This window comes from Biomphalaria glabrata, chromosome 2, assembly GCF_947242115.1.
Source record: "Biomphalaria glabrata chromosome 2, xgBioGlab47.1, whole genome shotgun sequence".
NCBI lineage: Eukaryota > Metazoa > Mollusca > Gastropoda > Planorbidae > Biomphalaria > Biomphalaria glabrata.
The window spans coordinates 9,463,166-9,479,565 of NC_074712.1; the positions used below are offsets into that span (position 1 = coordinate 9,463,166).

Below are 16,400 nucleotides of genomic sequence, written 5' to 3' on the forward strand. Positions count from 1 at the left end.
TGATAATCTTTTTCTTTCATTAATTAAAACTAATATAATTAAATACAATTATATATTATGGTTTAATAATTGGTAAAATACTAATAACTTATTAATTTAAAACATTTTAAAAAGTACAATAAAGAAAATTGTTCCGGATGTGGCCCCTCCCAAGCATAAGTAAAAGAAAGAAGCTAAAAACAAGTATAATAAAATATAATTGAGACTCTTTTTTCATTTAACATATTTTTTAAATAAAAATTCATATTTTGATATTTTTTTTAAATAAAAGTTTTTGTTTTCGTTAGCACCAGATGTTGAATTTAAGCATTACTTTTTCACTATACATGTTCGGCGAATAAAGGGGTCTCCATCCCACATTTCACGAGAGTCCAAATGCGCAAATCCTAGTGATTTCAGACCCGATCTGCGCACCATCCCATGTGTTAAGGGATAGAATTTTATGAGAAAAAATTCTTTATTTTCGTGAGTATACAATATTAATTCCTTCCATATTTGTTTACAGAAGATGTGCTCATTAAAGGATATTTAACACTTCTAAAAACTGGATATTTAACTGTCAAAAGTGCTATCAGGCTGTTTTTTAGTTTGCAGTAATCTTATCAACCACCTTTGTCATGTAAGACTCCATGATTCTTTATTTCCGACCAGCCAAATTTTGCTGTTCTATTTCTGTATTCTAACCGATCTATGGAATATGATTAGCTAATCATGATTGCAGATCGATAGATTCATAGATCTATTATCATTCTATCATCTATGTAATTGTAAAGAGTAAAGACTAAACTCTAACTGCTAACTCTAAAGTATCTTATAATCTTAGTTTAGTTAGTATAGTTTATATTATATTATAGTAGTTTATTTATTTCGGACATTACATGAATTCGGACATTCGCTGTTTTTTGTGGTCATTAAATAATTATTTTAATATGTATTATAAAACTAGCGCGCTGTATAATGTGCTTGTCCATTTTCCAATTATTCTGGCCCAATTTCCTTCCATTTAGCTGTCTTTTTATGTAAGAAAAACGAATTTCAAATTTGTTAGTCAGGTTGTTGTTTTTTCCTATGTTACCCGGACGACTTTACCTCTTCCTAGAGCTAAGACTATATTTTTTGATTGGTTAAGTCTATACTAATGAGCCCGGCAATATTTATTCTGTTTTTGGAGCTAATTTATTTGATTCATAAGCCAAGTTTTCTAATTCTATACCAAAAAAAAATTAATACGGTGTCCGAATTAAATTACGATTTTCTTACCAAAATTTATTTCGGATAGCTAGTTTTGGACATCAATAAAAATGATCTTATATTATATTTGTTCGTTTGTTGTTGTTTTTTTTTAATAGAGAATAAATGGGCAAATGTTTGGAGTGAGCTTGGTACTTTGAATGAAGTTAAATGCTTAGATCTAGACCTGCTAGATAGATCTAGATTTATATAGAGAGAATATAGAGGATTCAGTTAGCAAGAATGGCTATCGTAACCTGTAGGGGCCTACTATACTACAAAAGATCATCTGTATTAGAAATTTATTAAATTAATAAACAAAAAAAAAACCCACAAACATTCAACACACATCTAATCATGCAAACCCCTAACATTCAACACACATAAAATAAACAAACATAAAATAAGTCTAAAAGTCGGTGCAGAGATCACTATTCCAGTGACCTAATTTTGGTAGAATAAGTGTGTTCATATTTTTATTTTTTGTGTTCGTATTTATGCATAGTTTGAAAACATCGTAATGATTTCCTGTGAGGGGCTATGCCTGGGGATCTTAAAATCTAGTTAATGTTAATATAGAATTAAAATCTGAGTTTATTGATGCCTAAATATAGAGACTGTCCGAAATAAATTATGGTGTCCGGAATCAAATAATGTGGGTCAAATGTGTCCGAATTAAATGAAAACACACGGCCTCTTTGACCTTAAATATAATAACAAATATAGGTTTGGGGAACAAATATAAGTAGTCATCCTTATTCTCCTTTAACTAAAGAAGATTTTGATACGTCATTTTCTTTTCTATGTCAAACCATTGCAAAATAATGCGCTGTCAAAGTCAAACTTTCAAATTATGGCCTATAGGTGTCCGAATAGCATAAACTACTCTAGATCTAATTATAGTATTGTAGAGCCTAGAGAACTTAAACTTACTCTTTGAAACTCTTACAGTAAGTTACAGTCTTTGGTCAGTTTGGTTTTCCTGGCTGGTTCAGGCAATCCTTTTCCATACACTTAGCACTAATATTGTAATAAGTGATTCAAATAGCACTAATATTAATATTGATAATATTGTAATAAGTGACTCAAATAGCACTAAGGGTGTCTAATGCCTAAAGGAAGAAGGAGCAATCGTACAGTGACATACACATTATTTGAATTAATCCAAGCAAGTGGGATAACTTCAATAAGAAATGTACCATGAATCATGATGAAAAATGCAGATCTAATTTCTAATAGTAAATTGACTAAAGTAAATATAATCACATTATGATTATCAGATGAGGCGTAAAGGCATTTATTACACTATTCACTATTCAGACCATTGTATTGGTGTCCACACATATTTTACAAAGCTTATACTTAAACAAACTAACTCTTTGTCTGGTAGAAAGTTTGTACACATTTCTCCCTCATCCAATCTCAGATCAAGCTGAAATTTTGCACAATTATTTCTTTTACATGTAAACACAAGAATCAATTTTAAAAAAATTAACCAATTTTACAGGTGCATAGCTCAACCAGAACTTTAAAATAATATGGAAAACATCAGCTTTAACTAGCTTAAGAGTTTGGTTTAGGTTTATGGTCAAAGTTGACATAAATGGAAGTTTACATTTTTTACTTCCACCAGAAGAAGAGTAGGTCTTTCTAAATTTACGAGTTAGTGCTATTTTTAAGTCCTAGGACATATAAATATAATATAGTAATAAGTAAAGTATTTGGCTTATTAACAGAAGTGGAAACAAAGTTCATAGCAATGCTGTCCATTTCCATTTGCTTATACTTATACAAAATAAAATATTTCGGTTATGTATTTCCAAACGAGCAAAATACAAAAAAATACTTTAAAATATTTATTTCCCTTGTTCATAATACCAAACAAACAAATTAATTACCAATAGTTATTTAAGTAATTTATATACATCTAATTATCTAATATCTTAACAGAGCATGCATATAACATGACTAACATGTGGCTTCTAGTCAGTATTTCCAAAAAGCAGATTAGACAGAAGTTGTTTTTTTTTGATTTACCGAACTTATTCTCCCTAGGCCACTAACATCATCTAGCTACTTTTGTATTGGTTTTATCACACTTAATCTAAGCAATAAATTTTTTCTCTTAAAATGTAGGCTTGCTTGTTATTCAAGTAGCAATGATGTTTGTAAGTTGCGTCTGATTTAATGATGTGCATTATTCTGAGCTACTTAAATTTAATTTTAGTATATAACTTATGAGATGTTCATTTGTAAATAAATAGTAATGTCAAAACACAAATTTATCATGCATTCTAGTAGAATTCTACATATATTTATTCACTTTCATATATATATATATATATGAAAGTGAATATATTACCGGTATATATAGTTTTATGTATAGAATAATTTATAATTTAAAACATAATTTCATCTATATTTGCCTTTTTAGTTTATATATATAATTCTCTTAGTCGCCCAACCATTCGGGCCATGCATGCACGCTAACTCTCTAACCCTTGATAAAAAAGTCATGGAAAAATAACTTTATTTCTGCAAGTTAGACTGGAGTTACCCCACGTAACTTTGTGGTGAAAAGGGGGAAAACATGTCTCTGCGTTGCCCAACCATGCGGGCACCATGTATACACGCAGGCAGACTCTCTAACCTTCATATTGTTTCATTTTCTAACCATGGCCACCTTTTCACGTATATTTCATGGAGTCAACAGGTCTTTCAATGTAGTTGAAATTCCTGCATCAGGTGGCTTTATTTCTATCAGTTGCATATTTATGGGAAAATGTCATAGACAAAACTGTTGCTCTCAAACTTTGCAAGATGGCTGTTTTTAACATTGGGATAACTATGCCAAAGCCCTTTCCATCGTTCTTACTCGCGAAAGCAGTCATGCACTCAGCTTGACAACATGAATACTTTTGGCGTTTATGGTGGTGAGGCTGAAATTGTGGCGATGTCTCAAATACTTCCCGCTTTTATCGATACTATCACTATTCACTTCTGAGAACGTCCCCATGACCCTCCTTGAGTTTACAATCCATTCCTTCTTTTCATTCACTTTCATTCAAACCCATTTGGACAATTTGTGTCTTTCAGGAGGTGTTCACCCACCACTAAATAGCTGCGTATGCTACACTGCGGGTTGAATAGTTAAGAATTTATATTCTAGACTGGACAAGATCTACTTATCTTCAAACTTTTCTTCAAACAAGCTCAAGTCTAGAGCATCAATATTAGATAAAAAATACAGATCAACATATGACGTGCATTATCTTTAAAAACACAAATTAAGCTTCTTATAATTGTGTCCATGCAGATTTTTTTTTATGCATAAATGATTACCACCCACTCCTTTTATTTTACATAAATTTAATGGACAGCATTGCTATGATTATGAAATAATGTTACCAATTCTATTTATAAAACCAAATAAGCCAGGTTTTCATTTACCAATCAAATTCTCATTAACTAACCTCACCAAGCTACTTTAGTCAACCTCACCAAACTACTGCTACTTTTGTCTCACTTATGATAGCAATTCATTTTTCTCTTAAAATCTAGGGCTTGCTAGTTATTCTAGTAGCAATGATGTTTGTAAGTTGCGTCTGATTAAATGATGTGCATTATTCTGAGCTACTTTAATTTAATTATAGTATTTGTCTACTCAATGTTCATATCTACTTGTAATGTTCCTTTCTAAATGAATAATCAAATTCAAAAATACATGTTTTTTATTTTTCAGCTTGTACACTTTCAGAACAATGGTAATGGAAACTCCTGGACCCCAGGAAGTTGGCCGGGAATTTGTTCGGCAATACTATACTATGCTCCATGAAGCACCATTACATCTTCATCGGTTAGTTTTTTTTTTTAACCAGTTTGAGCTAGGGAATCTTTGTATAAGTTGAAAGAGAATCTGAACATAGAGGTTAGAATAGTTATTAGAAATGTTTTGAAATTCGATATTCTGAGGCTTGAAATCTAAAAGAAAAAATTTTCTCAGCTCATAATTTTTTTTATTATGGTCTCATTTACTCATGCTCTAGGGGAAGTGTTTAACATTATTGTAAATATAGTGATCTGAGTGTAAGATAGTTATACTTAATATAAGTTGTGATGTTTTGTTTTCCTTATTTTACTTCTGAGTCAAAAAATGTTTTTTTTTGCTATCTGAAAAATGAAGTTTAACAGTTACATTTTATTTTATTTTTAGTTTTTATAGCAATAACTCTGCATTTGTACATGGAGGTGTAGAGAAAGCAGGAAATGAACAACCTCCAGTCATTGGTCAAGAGGTGAGATTTTCTATTATTTTAAGACCTTATTGCAGCTATTGTTTTATATTAGAATTTTTATTTCATTACCAGATATCTTTGGCATCTAAAGTTTTTCATTCTGTAAATAACTTTTAGTAGCAATGATGTTTGTAAGTTGCGTCTGATTCTATGATGTGCATTAGTCTGAGCTACTAAAAAAAAATTTTTGTTTTACAATTCCTCTTATCAGCTTAAAAATTCTTCATAGGTTAATCTTGAAAACGGCTCTAACAATTTTCCTAGAAATTTGACAGTTTATGTATATATTTTTACATCATCTTCTAAGTCTGGATTTTTAGACCTATGACCATACTAGAATCTTCTATACCATATATCTAGATCTAGCATTCTAATCTTGACTATCGATTTTTAATGTTGCCATTTCTGGATCTATATCAACAAACTAGAAAATTGTTTATGTTTGTAGAATTGTAGATTTATACATGTGCTTAACCTGGATTTTTTTGGTGGGGTAAAAAGTTTAATTTTTTTTAATCTGTCATTCGTTACCTAACTTTATTTTAATGCTACTTTTCTTTTTAAGCCTATGTTACCAAACTAGAATCTTCTGTACCCTATATCTGACTAGATATAGATTCAGTATTCTATTCTAGACTGTCTGTTAATGCTACCATGTCTGGATATTATCACTAGTCTAAAATTGTATACACTCTTAGTAGATTTATAATAGGGCATAACCATTTTTTTTTTTTTTTTTTTTTTTTCGGGCGGGGTGAATTGTTACATTCTAAAAATTTTCCTTTTTTTAATCAATCATACATTAGTTATTAAGAGTGAAGAATTCACTTACAAAATGTCATCAGCTCTCAAATGATGCATTGACTTTTTAAAAACCTGTTTTACATGTTATTTTTTTTTATTTTGAAGGCAATCCATAAAAAGATAGTGTCACTCAACTTCAATGATTGTCATGCCAAGATTCGTCAGGTTGATGCCCAGGCAACTGTTGAGGATTCTGTTGTTGTTCAAGTGACAGGGGAACTTAGCAACAATGGGGAACCCATGAGACGATTCATGCAGACATTTGTGCTGGTACCTCAGACCCCTAAAAAATTTTATGTCCACAATGACATATTTCGATACCAAGACGAAGTCTTTCATGATGATGACGGCGAGGTTGATGATTCTGATAGTAAGTTGTTTTTTTCTATTGGTGTGCTATTCAGATTTGTGTCCCTTTAGATCCTAAACAATTTTTAAGTACCCAGGCTAATTATAAATGAAATTACTGTTACAATGAGTGAAACTAGATCTATAGTAAATTTACCAAAAATCTAGAGAAGCCTGATTGACATGTCACTTAGACAATAATTGAGGTAGTACACCCTAGAAATTGTAAAAGTAGGTTGCTTATATTTAATATTTTTGCTTTTTATTCAGGTCTAATGTATTTATTTTATGTTCAGGAATTTAGTGCCCCACTCTACCTGCCCCCAGTCCCTAGCTTTAACTTTTCCCCTATGTCAGAGCCATGCCCCCCCTCCCCCCCCCCCCTCCTCTTTCTTTCTAGTTCTTGATCTAATAAAGTTTAACATTTTATCATTCGAGCTGTAAGTGAAAGTACAAATAGTTTTTATGAAATTAATTTTTTTTAGTAAAAAAACCCTAAAATATTAGTTAACTTTAGGCTAATTGAGAGCCTAGACCTACATTATATGTGTCTGCTTCAATTTTATTGCAAAGTTTCTGAATTTTTTCTTATAATACACTCATTTGATGTAAACTCATGCATGGATGTAGGCTGACATGATTTTTCTACAATGTTAAAAAAAATAAATTTGTGCTACAGTGAGTTCATGGATATTCGCATTTCAAGAAATTCCAGAAAAAGCTGGTTCGCTGGCTGGTGGAATTAAGTTTGGTTTTACCTATCATTGAAATCTAATATCTAGATTTAATTTAATCTAGCATTTGCTAATCTAGTATTTATTCATAATGATTGTCATGTCGGTGTTGTATGGTTTTCACTTAGTAGTGATGCAGGTCTGTTTGAACAGAATGCAGAAACACAGTTCCAATTTAGAATATTTGAATAATTTAATAGAATATGCTTATATGTAACAGCTCAATAAGTTCTTTCAATGTGGGACACAAGTAATTTAAATAAATTAATCCACATTGATCTTCCCCTTATATACCTGGCTTGAAATTTAAAATGTTTATGAAAAAATGAGAATTAGAAAACTTATCTTTGCAGGATTTATAACTGATCCTAGAGATGCTATGGATAATGGTCAAGATCAGGCTCCACAAAGCCCTGTGGTGTCATCTCCTTATTATGAACAGGTGCCTTTGAGGTAAATTTAAATTAGCATGAAAATGCATATTACAAAATAATGATACATACATATATTAAACATAAATGAATAACAGCACCAGGGACCAAGTTTTTAAGAGAGAAAGTAGTGAATTAAAATGCTACGAAAATAAGGGCATGCGCCGACCTAGCTTCAACTCTGTTTACAAAATAATGACAAAATATTGCACCTTTTTTTGTTTACCCAAACATTTTTATCTGCTAACTCAAATATTTAGCCCAGCTATCTTCTTAGTAGATTTTGTGCAGCACCATTTTGGCTTTGTTCAGTGCATGTCTTTTCCAGAAGTGCCTACAATACACATTTGGCAGAACTGTATACCTGCACAACTTTTTTGTCATGCACAGTTGTTGCTGAACTATTACCACACTACTAATATTTTTTCCATTGGGGGTTTAAAGTTTTGAGTCTTCTAGTTAGCCAGGTTCATATATCTTTAAAGCACCATTGATCCTATTCCCCATTCCTAGCAGGGGTAATACTTTTTCAAGATTTCCCCCAGAAATCTGTTTTTTTTTCAGGACTTTCATCCTCTCATCTACTGGTCCATTCCTTATTAGTATGGAAGTCAATCTATAAAAGTAAGATCTTTCACAGAAATAATGAAGGCTTTGTATAACGATTTATTTAAATAAGTGGCAGCCTAGCCTAGTCAAGGCTCACCATTTCTGCAATGCTTTTGTGTCATCTACACCTTGCTCTTAAACTATCTACTATCTTGCTATGAGTTTACTTTAGTTTGACACCTTCCTCTGGTTATCTCTTCAAAAGCTTGTATAACGATTTATTTAAATAAGTGGTAGCCTAGCCTAGTCAGGGCTCACCATTTCTGCAATGCTTTTGTGTCATCTACACCTTGCTCTTAAACTATCTACTATCTTGCTATGAGTTTACTTTACAGGGTTCGTAGCCACCTTGAAAACCTGGAAAACACCTTGAATTTTATATTAAATTCAAGGCCTTGAAAAAGCCTTGAATTTCGTAAAAAACGGTGAAAAAACCTTGAATTTTAAAACTGGACCTTGAGTTCTTTCCCTCCCGATACCAGGTGTTTATTTTCGTTTTTTTCCCGGTTACATTGAGCTGACCAGTGATGACGCGTCTACACCGCCTTTCACCCACTTGTGAAGCGCGACCTCGTGATTGAAAACGACCTTGGCTCAAGCAAGCATTTCACTTAGCACTATTTTCCTTTCACTGTTACGACTGAAGACGCGCTAGATCTAGTCTGTAGTGACTATTGTCTATAACTAGAGCAATTAGCAGCCTAATGTGAAGGCTACACCCCTCCGGGCCCTCCCTCGCCGAAAATCTTCTTCTTGTAACAGTAAGAGTGACTTCGCGTGGAAAGTCCGTACCGGTATATCATCTTATCTTTGTGTCTTTCTGAGTATTTTATTAGATTTTGTATTTGGAGATTATGATTCAGTGTTTAAGTATAATTGCTACCGGTACTTTACTTTTGAGTCTTCTCACGATCCATCCTTCTCATCTAACTAGAAATAGTATCTAGATTTAGATCTAAGTTAGATCTAGTGAAGATAATTCGCGCTTAACCTGAAAACTCCGTGAATTTTAGTTAATTTAAGGATCTAGATACAGGTACATCTAATGTCTAGATTGCTCTAGAAATACGCTAGATTCTAGATTTACGCTAAATCACTAGAATCTAGTGAAGATAATTCTCTCACAGCCGTTAAAAGTACGCGAAGTTTAGTGACATTGAGTTAGAACCTATAGAGTCTAGATCTACGATAGATTCAGTAAAGATAATTTCACAGCCGTGAAAAGTCCGCCAATTTAGTGACTTAATTAGATCTAGACTGTAGAAGCAGTGACAGCCGTGAAAAGTCCGCGAAATTAGTGACTTAGATCTAGACTCTAGATTTACGGTAGATTCAGTGAAAATAATTCGCACACAGCCGTGAAAAGTCCGCGAATTTTAGGGACTAGATTTACGGTGATTCAGTGAAGATATTTCGAAAAAAGTCCGCGAATTTAGTGACTTAGACCTAGACTTAATTTACGCTAATCCAATAGAATAGAGTGAAGATAATTCTCTCACAGCCGTGAAAAGTCCGCGAATTTAGGGATTTAAATTAGAGTCTAGATCTACTGTAGATTTAACGAAAATATTTCGCACACAGCTGTAGAAAAGCCCGTAGAGTTATTTTGGTTGTAATTTACCGGTACTTAAAACTGATGGAAAGCAAGTCAACTGCTATAGTAAGAATGAAATATTTTTTTTTTTAAATCTGTCAATTTAAGAAAATTTCCAACTTCAGATTGCGACAGTTTTAGCTGAATTACATCTCATATTTTTAAAAAGTTATTCTTCTGTAGTGCAAGCTTGTGTGTGTTTTCTAATGTATTAAAAAGTTGCATTTAAATGCTTAGGAAACACTAGAGATGAATTCTTTTTTTTTTTTTTTTGGAGGTATGATTTCAACTTATCAGCATACATTTTAATGAGGGTTTTTAGATTTAATATATATATATATATATATTGTTCTTTTTACATATTTATGTCATATGTATGTATATATACATATATATTGATTGCTATGGTGCGATGCATACCTTGAAAATCTAAAACTCTACCTTGAAAACCTGGAAAATACCTGGAAAATCATTCATGAAATTGGCTATGAACCCTGACTTTAGTTTGACACCTTCCTCTGGTTATCTCTTCAAAAGCTCACTCTAAGGACCTTATTTTAAAAAGTTTTTTTTTAGTTATTGTGCCTATCAGTACATTTAGTACTAAAAGGCTAGAAATTTTGTTCAAATATAAAAAAAAAAAATTAGCCTTTGAGTAATTTTGTTTCAAAGTGATATGAATTAATGTAAAACAGCAATCTATGATTTTCAAAAGTGGAAATGAGGTATTGTTTAGAACATGTTAAATACCTACATTTTAAGTTTTTCAAGAAGTGCTTACAGACTTTCACAACTAGTATGGGTTTTTGGTTTATATATTTATGTATTAAGAATTCTATGTTGTTATATTATAATTTTATTTTGTAATCTCTATTTTTTTTCCCTTGATGATGCTTTAATGACAATTACACATTTTTCATTTAAACCTATTTTGAAAGGTTATTATAATAAGTTGTTTACAACATACATTTTATTGTCAATTTTTATATTGCTAGAAAAATAGCATGTTACAAATGTAATGTACCCTAAAATATGCAAACACGCTATTAAAATTATAAATACAAACATGATGTGGTTTGCATATAACTGCTTTTATAATGAAAGACTTAATTAATGTGTTATAATATACTATTCAAATATCTTGATAGTACAGATACTGTTTGAGGCTATTCTAAGTAATATTTATACTAGAAATAATTGGGTCATTAAATGCACATTTTCCCCCCTTATTTTATCACAATTTTGAACTATGTAAGACTAACACTAAAATATGATTTTTCTGTGTTGTACACTTTCAGTAATGGCCCAGCTCTAGAGGAACCATTAAAAGTTCCTGAACCTTCTCCAGTTCATATTCAAGCGCCACCAGTTTCTCAAAAGCAGGAAGTCGAAATAGTACCAGTCGTTGAAAGAGAACAGACTCGTGTTGAAGAAGTGTTGGTGCCTGAAGAGAAGTTTGAGCATAAGAGCTATGAGCCGAAGGCAGAGTCGAAGCCAGCTGTTACTGAACCAGTTCAACAGGAGTTTAATGAACCCCAGCCAGGTATTCCTTTTTTTTATTACTACACAAGCTTTTTGTGTGTGTGTGTATTGTATGCTCATATTATCAGTATGGTTTATTTTTTTAAATTTTTGTTTTGCTAAATTTGTTTTATTAAATGCTCCTTTTCAGGGCCAAAGCCAGTAACTTGGGCAGCTTTGGCTAGTAAAAATACACCTGGTGGTGTTGCTCCTCCCCAAAGCTCCTATCCTCCTCCCCCAGTTAGTCATGCAGCTAAGCCCCCACCATCTCGTACTGAGCCACCAAAGCAGGATGGTGTTTCATCACAGCCACCTCAGTCTCAAAGGGCACCTAGGTTTGTAATTGACATTTTCAGATTTTTTTAAATTTTTTTTTTTTTAAGTTATATACTTAAGCCTTAATATTATTATCACATTTTCTTAATAACTGATGTATCACATTTTCTTAATAACTGACAGGGCTCCAAGGGAACGCTATGTTGATCGTGAAAGGAATAGTGTTAGCCGTGGTGATGGGGATGGTGATGCAGACAGTGTTAATGGACGTCGTTCTAACAGTGTTGGGGGTGGAGGATCTAAATATGCTGATAATCAACAGCTTTTTGTTGGCAACTTGCCACTCAACATAACTGAGGCGGAATTAAAAGAATTTTTTGAACGTAAGAGGCTTCAAATTATATTTTAATATCTATTTGTTAGTGTTGTGTCTGATTTTAACAATTCAAATATATTGGTTTTATTGCCTACAGTTTAGATGACTATTATGACTAATTCATATTTATTCAGATTGTTTGCTATGATGATTATATGAAACTTGCCCTCTCTTAAAGAACTATGCTGATAAGTTTCTTTTTAGTACTCATTTCTGAGCAAACCAAATAAGGTTTTATTATTGTTGTTTTTTTTAATAGCTAGTAAAAGTAATTAAGTTGATGTTTGTGTGTTGCAGAGTATGGCCGTGTTGAGGAACTGAGAATCAATACAAAAAGTGGAGGTGGAAAAGTGCCAGTAAGTTTTCACCAAATGCTCTAAATATTATTACCAAATGGCTAGTGAAACCCTACATTTAGGTAGAGTCCAGTAAGAATGTTGAATTGTATACAGCAGTGATGTTTGTAAGTTGCGACTGATTCATATTTGATTTGATTTTGTGCTGAGCTGTTACTAAACAAGTCCTTTAATGTTTGATTTGGATCATTATTTAAAATTGTAACTTTTATATGTGTATCTATTTTTTTTTTTTACCTTTACAGAATTTTGGGTTTGTGGTTTTTGAAAGCCCTGAAATTGTGCAGGAAGTTTTAAAATTAAAGGTAATTTTTTTGTATGGTATACTCTGTTATATTATTTTGTCTCTTAAAGTGATTTAAGTTGAAAGTTGAACATACAGGTTGAATACTATTTATTAATACTGTATTTATTTAAAATACAATGTAAGTATTGGGTATTGAATTGGGTGGGTTAAGTTTTAAGCCCATGTGGTTTCATAAATACAAGTTAGTTCTAAGTTAAGCAATAGGATGCAGGTAAAAAAAAAATTCACTGAGTTGGTGTAGTACTAGGCAGCTCCTACAGGCTGGCCTTCTCACAGATTTTGGTAAAACAGGCACTTAAATGTCTTTAGCACTTGCATTTAAAGTATAAGTATGTTCTCTTTCAACAAATGTTTTAGATATTTTATCTGAGTTACTGTGAATACACTGTAGTATTTTGTTTTATTACTTTTGTAGGCTAATCAGTCAATCAAGTATAAAGGAGAACATCGTCTGAATGTTGAAGAGAAGAAGCCCCGAGATGGCCTGCGAGGTGGTAACAGAGGCATGTCTAGGGGAGGTGGCATGGGTGGACAAGGCATGGGAAGATCTTCTGGTCCACCATATGGCAATGATCGTGGTGGCCCTGGAGGACGTGGCAACATTAAAAGTGGCAGCGGGTTTAATAATCGACAAGATATGCGTGGCTCACCCAATCGTGGTGGAATGTCCCAAGGACGTCGCTGACATGACTTGTTTCCCATCATTTAATGTTTAAAAAAAAAAATCAGACCTGACTTTAGGTTTTAAAAAAAAATCTGCTTTTAAGGTGTGTGCGTCTTTACCTTCTAACCTTTATTTATATCATTGTATTTTTTTTAAACATTTGGCTAGTTGGTCTGTATAGCAGAAGGCTCAGTCAACACAGCTGGCACTGTGCTGGCCCAATGTATTGTTAACTGTCTATGTACAGGGTTTTTGTCTGTGTGTCTCATCATATTTCTTTATCCTTGTAAATATCAGACAGATTTTCATTGTTGTGATTAATTCTTTGCTTATTTTTACATAGTTTACAGTTAATTTTTTTTTTTTTTTTTTTTTTTTTACAATTTTGTTTGTTGTTTTTTTTTTTTTTAAATCACCACTTGCATTGGTTTTGGTCATAAAAAGTTCTTGAAATATTAAGGCTTTATACAAAAGAAGCGCTAAGTAAACTTTTTGTTTACCCTTCAAGAGTTGAGAACTTTTTTGTTCTGTTGTACCCAGAAAATAAATCAAGCCATGCAATTAAAAAAAAAAAAAATCAAGTTTGCTCCAAAGTAACCAATTCTTTAAAAACATTGTCCAATACATCACAGGATGGAAGATCGGTCTCAGTTGGTTGCTATTGGAGATTCTTGGTGTTGACATAACTTAATCAGTATATATTAAATAAGTTTAACATTAGCTGTCACAGAACATTGATGGCAAGTATGCATTGGCAGGTGTGAACAGTAAATATATTTCCATCTTGTAAGCTCTGATAACTATAAGATTGTGTGCATAATATATTTATGACTCAGTGGCATTCTGTTTGTTAAACTAATTTAACTACTGTTATGTTTTCACTGAACCATTTGTAACTGCAGCTGTTTTGACAGGCTCCCTCCTACTAGCCTTAGAATGGAAAGACGCACATACTACATCCTTCTCATATCATTTTCATAAGTACAGCATTCGGAATCCCCCACCACGTGTTATCATCCTTCCATTGTCATTGTTGTGAGAGCTGTATGTTAGAGTATGAGCAGTGTTCTTTGTAGTTATAATTCACTTGTTCTCTTGTAAAAAAACAAAATGTGGGAAACCGCTAAATAAACTTTTTTTTTTCATGATGAATTCATATCTAAAATGTTATTTAAAAAAAGAAAAGTTGTATATCTGTGAATGCCATTTGTTAAAGTTTGTTGTGATAAGCTGTGTTTGATGCCTACGTGTTGTATGAGATGAATGAAACATCCGAGTCTGGTTCTGGCACTATTGCGAGCATGCCATTAGTAATATTTACAAATGCTCAATTGCCAAGAAACTGGTTGAAAGTTTTACTGGATTTGGTTACATCTATAGTGTGGTATCGGGTTCCAAACTTGAATTATTTTCCTTTTCTGTCACACATTGTGATTCAGCATCACAGTTTGTCCTCCTGTCCAAACTTGTACATCAATGATGTAATTAAAAGCTGTGTTATCCTTGGCCATGTCCTACTTTTATTTGGCTTGACTTGTAGATCATACTTGGCCTACAATTATTACAGCTATGCAATTATTTTATTTGATTAAAAAAAGATTTTTATTGGATACTAAGTCAATGAAACAAACTGCTAGTAGTTGGGTCAAACATTCCTGAGAGACAAGTGGTGTATTGTAATAATGAAACTTGTAGAGTGTAAATGAAATGTCCACTAGTTTGTATTATTGAAAAACTGACTTGAAAAAGACCAGGAAATGGTGACAGTATTTCTAGAAACCTGCTTGTAAGTATTGTGAGTGACTGAAAATCATTTTGGGAGTCTATTTGGAACAAATTTTTGTTTTCTCATTGTGTGCATATTTGTCTGTTGACTGCAATAAATTGAAGTTGAATACTTAATTCTGTTCATCACATTTTGTTTCAACTGCCTTCCAAAAACATTTTGACTAAGTTTGTAATAAAAAAAAATGACCAGGTTTAGTTCTACAGGACTTGTTTTTATGTCAGTTTTACTTCATCCAATGCATCATTTGAACAGGTTTGTGCATGAAGTTTTATACACTTTAAAGCTAAAAGTTGTATTTATTTATAGAATATTAAATTTTTCAGACTATTTGCAGATTAAAATTCACCGCCATCCCAAATTGAGAATGGTTAGATTTGTGACTCCTGCCAATACATAAAGGGTAGTTTGTTGAGATTTCCACTTGATTAGACTCCTGTGACTTTGAAATGAACATTGTATTTTTCTTCAGAATAAACTTTGTCTTGAACTGGTTGATTCATTTGTTTCAGAGTTAGTGATTTAAAGCTAGTAGCATGTTTATACTAAACTATACAAACATAAATAATAATAATAAAAAATGAGCTTTATCTAATGGAATTGGAATAAAATCTGCAACAAGTCTTTATCTATGATAATGCAAATAAAACATTTTCTATGCACTGAATGACTTTTTTCACCCACTTGTTAGGAATATCAATAATTTTCTTGTTGAATCTCCTTGTGAAGAATTGTCCCTCCCTGTTCCCTTCCACTGTATTGTTGGGCCTATTAACTGGTCTTTACTTGATCATGGAAACATACATTTCAAGTCAACTCTTAATTGATGGAGCACGGTCAATGATTGGTGGAATTACTGAAAATGTGACATTGCTGGAAAGGTTTTTAGGTCGCCCTTCTGAAATATCATTGCATTATACACCATTAGCTCTCTGTGAAAAATTTGTGGCATATATTATACAATTTGTTAAACCAATTAACCAAATTAGAGCAAGAGGGTTTAAACAGGAGAGAATTCAGAGAATCTTGTTAACTATATAGATAATATAGATCTCAGAAAATTTTGGAA

The 16,400-nt window shown here is 32.4% G+C and overlaps 1 protein-coding gene across 2 annotated transcripts; it reads left to right on the forward strand.

Annotated features, from left to right (window-relative positions):
- Positions 1-326: 326 nt before the first annotated feature.
- On the forward strand, positions 327-15,829 carry LOC106060636 (ras GTPase-activating protein-binding protein 2-like). 2 transcript variants are annotated; one of them, XM_056019035.1, is made up of 11 exons: positions 327-465; positions 4,973-5,086; positions 5,444-5,525; positions 6,435-6,699; positions 7,765-7,864; positions 11,344-11,588; positions 11,718-11,901; positions 12,026-12,225; positions 12,516-12,574; positions 12,820-12,879; positions 13,297-15,829. In XM_056019035.1, exons 1-11 carry the CDS (start codon positions 443-445, stop codon positions 13,564-13,566), a joined length of 1,602 nt encoding a protein of 533 aa, XP_055875010.1. In that variant the 5' UTR covers positions 327-442; the 3' UTR covers positions 13,567-15,829. The 2 variants fall into 2 exon arrangements, with proteins under 2 accessions (XP_055875010.1, XP_055875011.1); XM_056019036.1 differs by lacking the exon at positions 327-465 and adding an exon at positions 476-619.
- Positions 15,830-16,400: the final 571 nt, after the last annotated feature.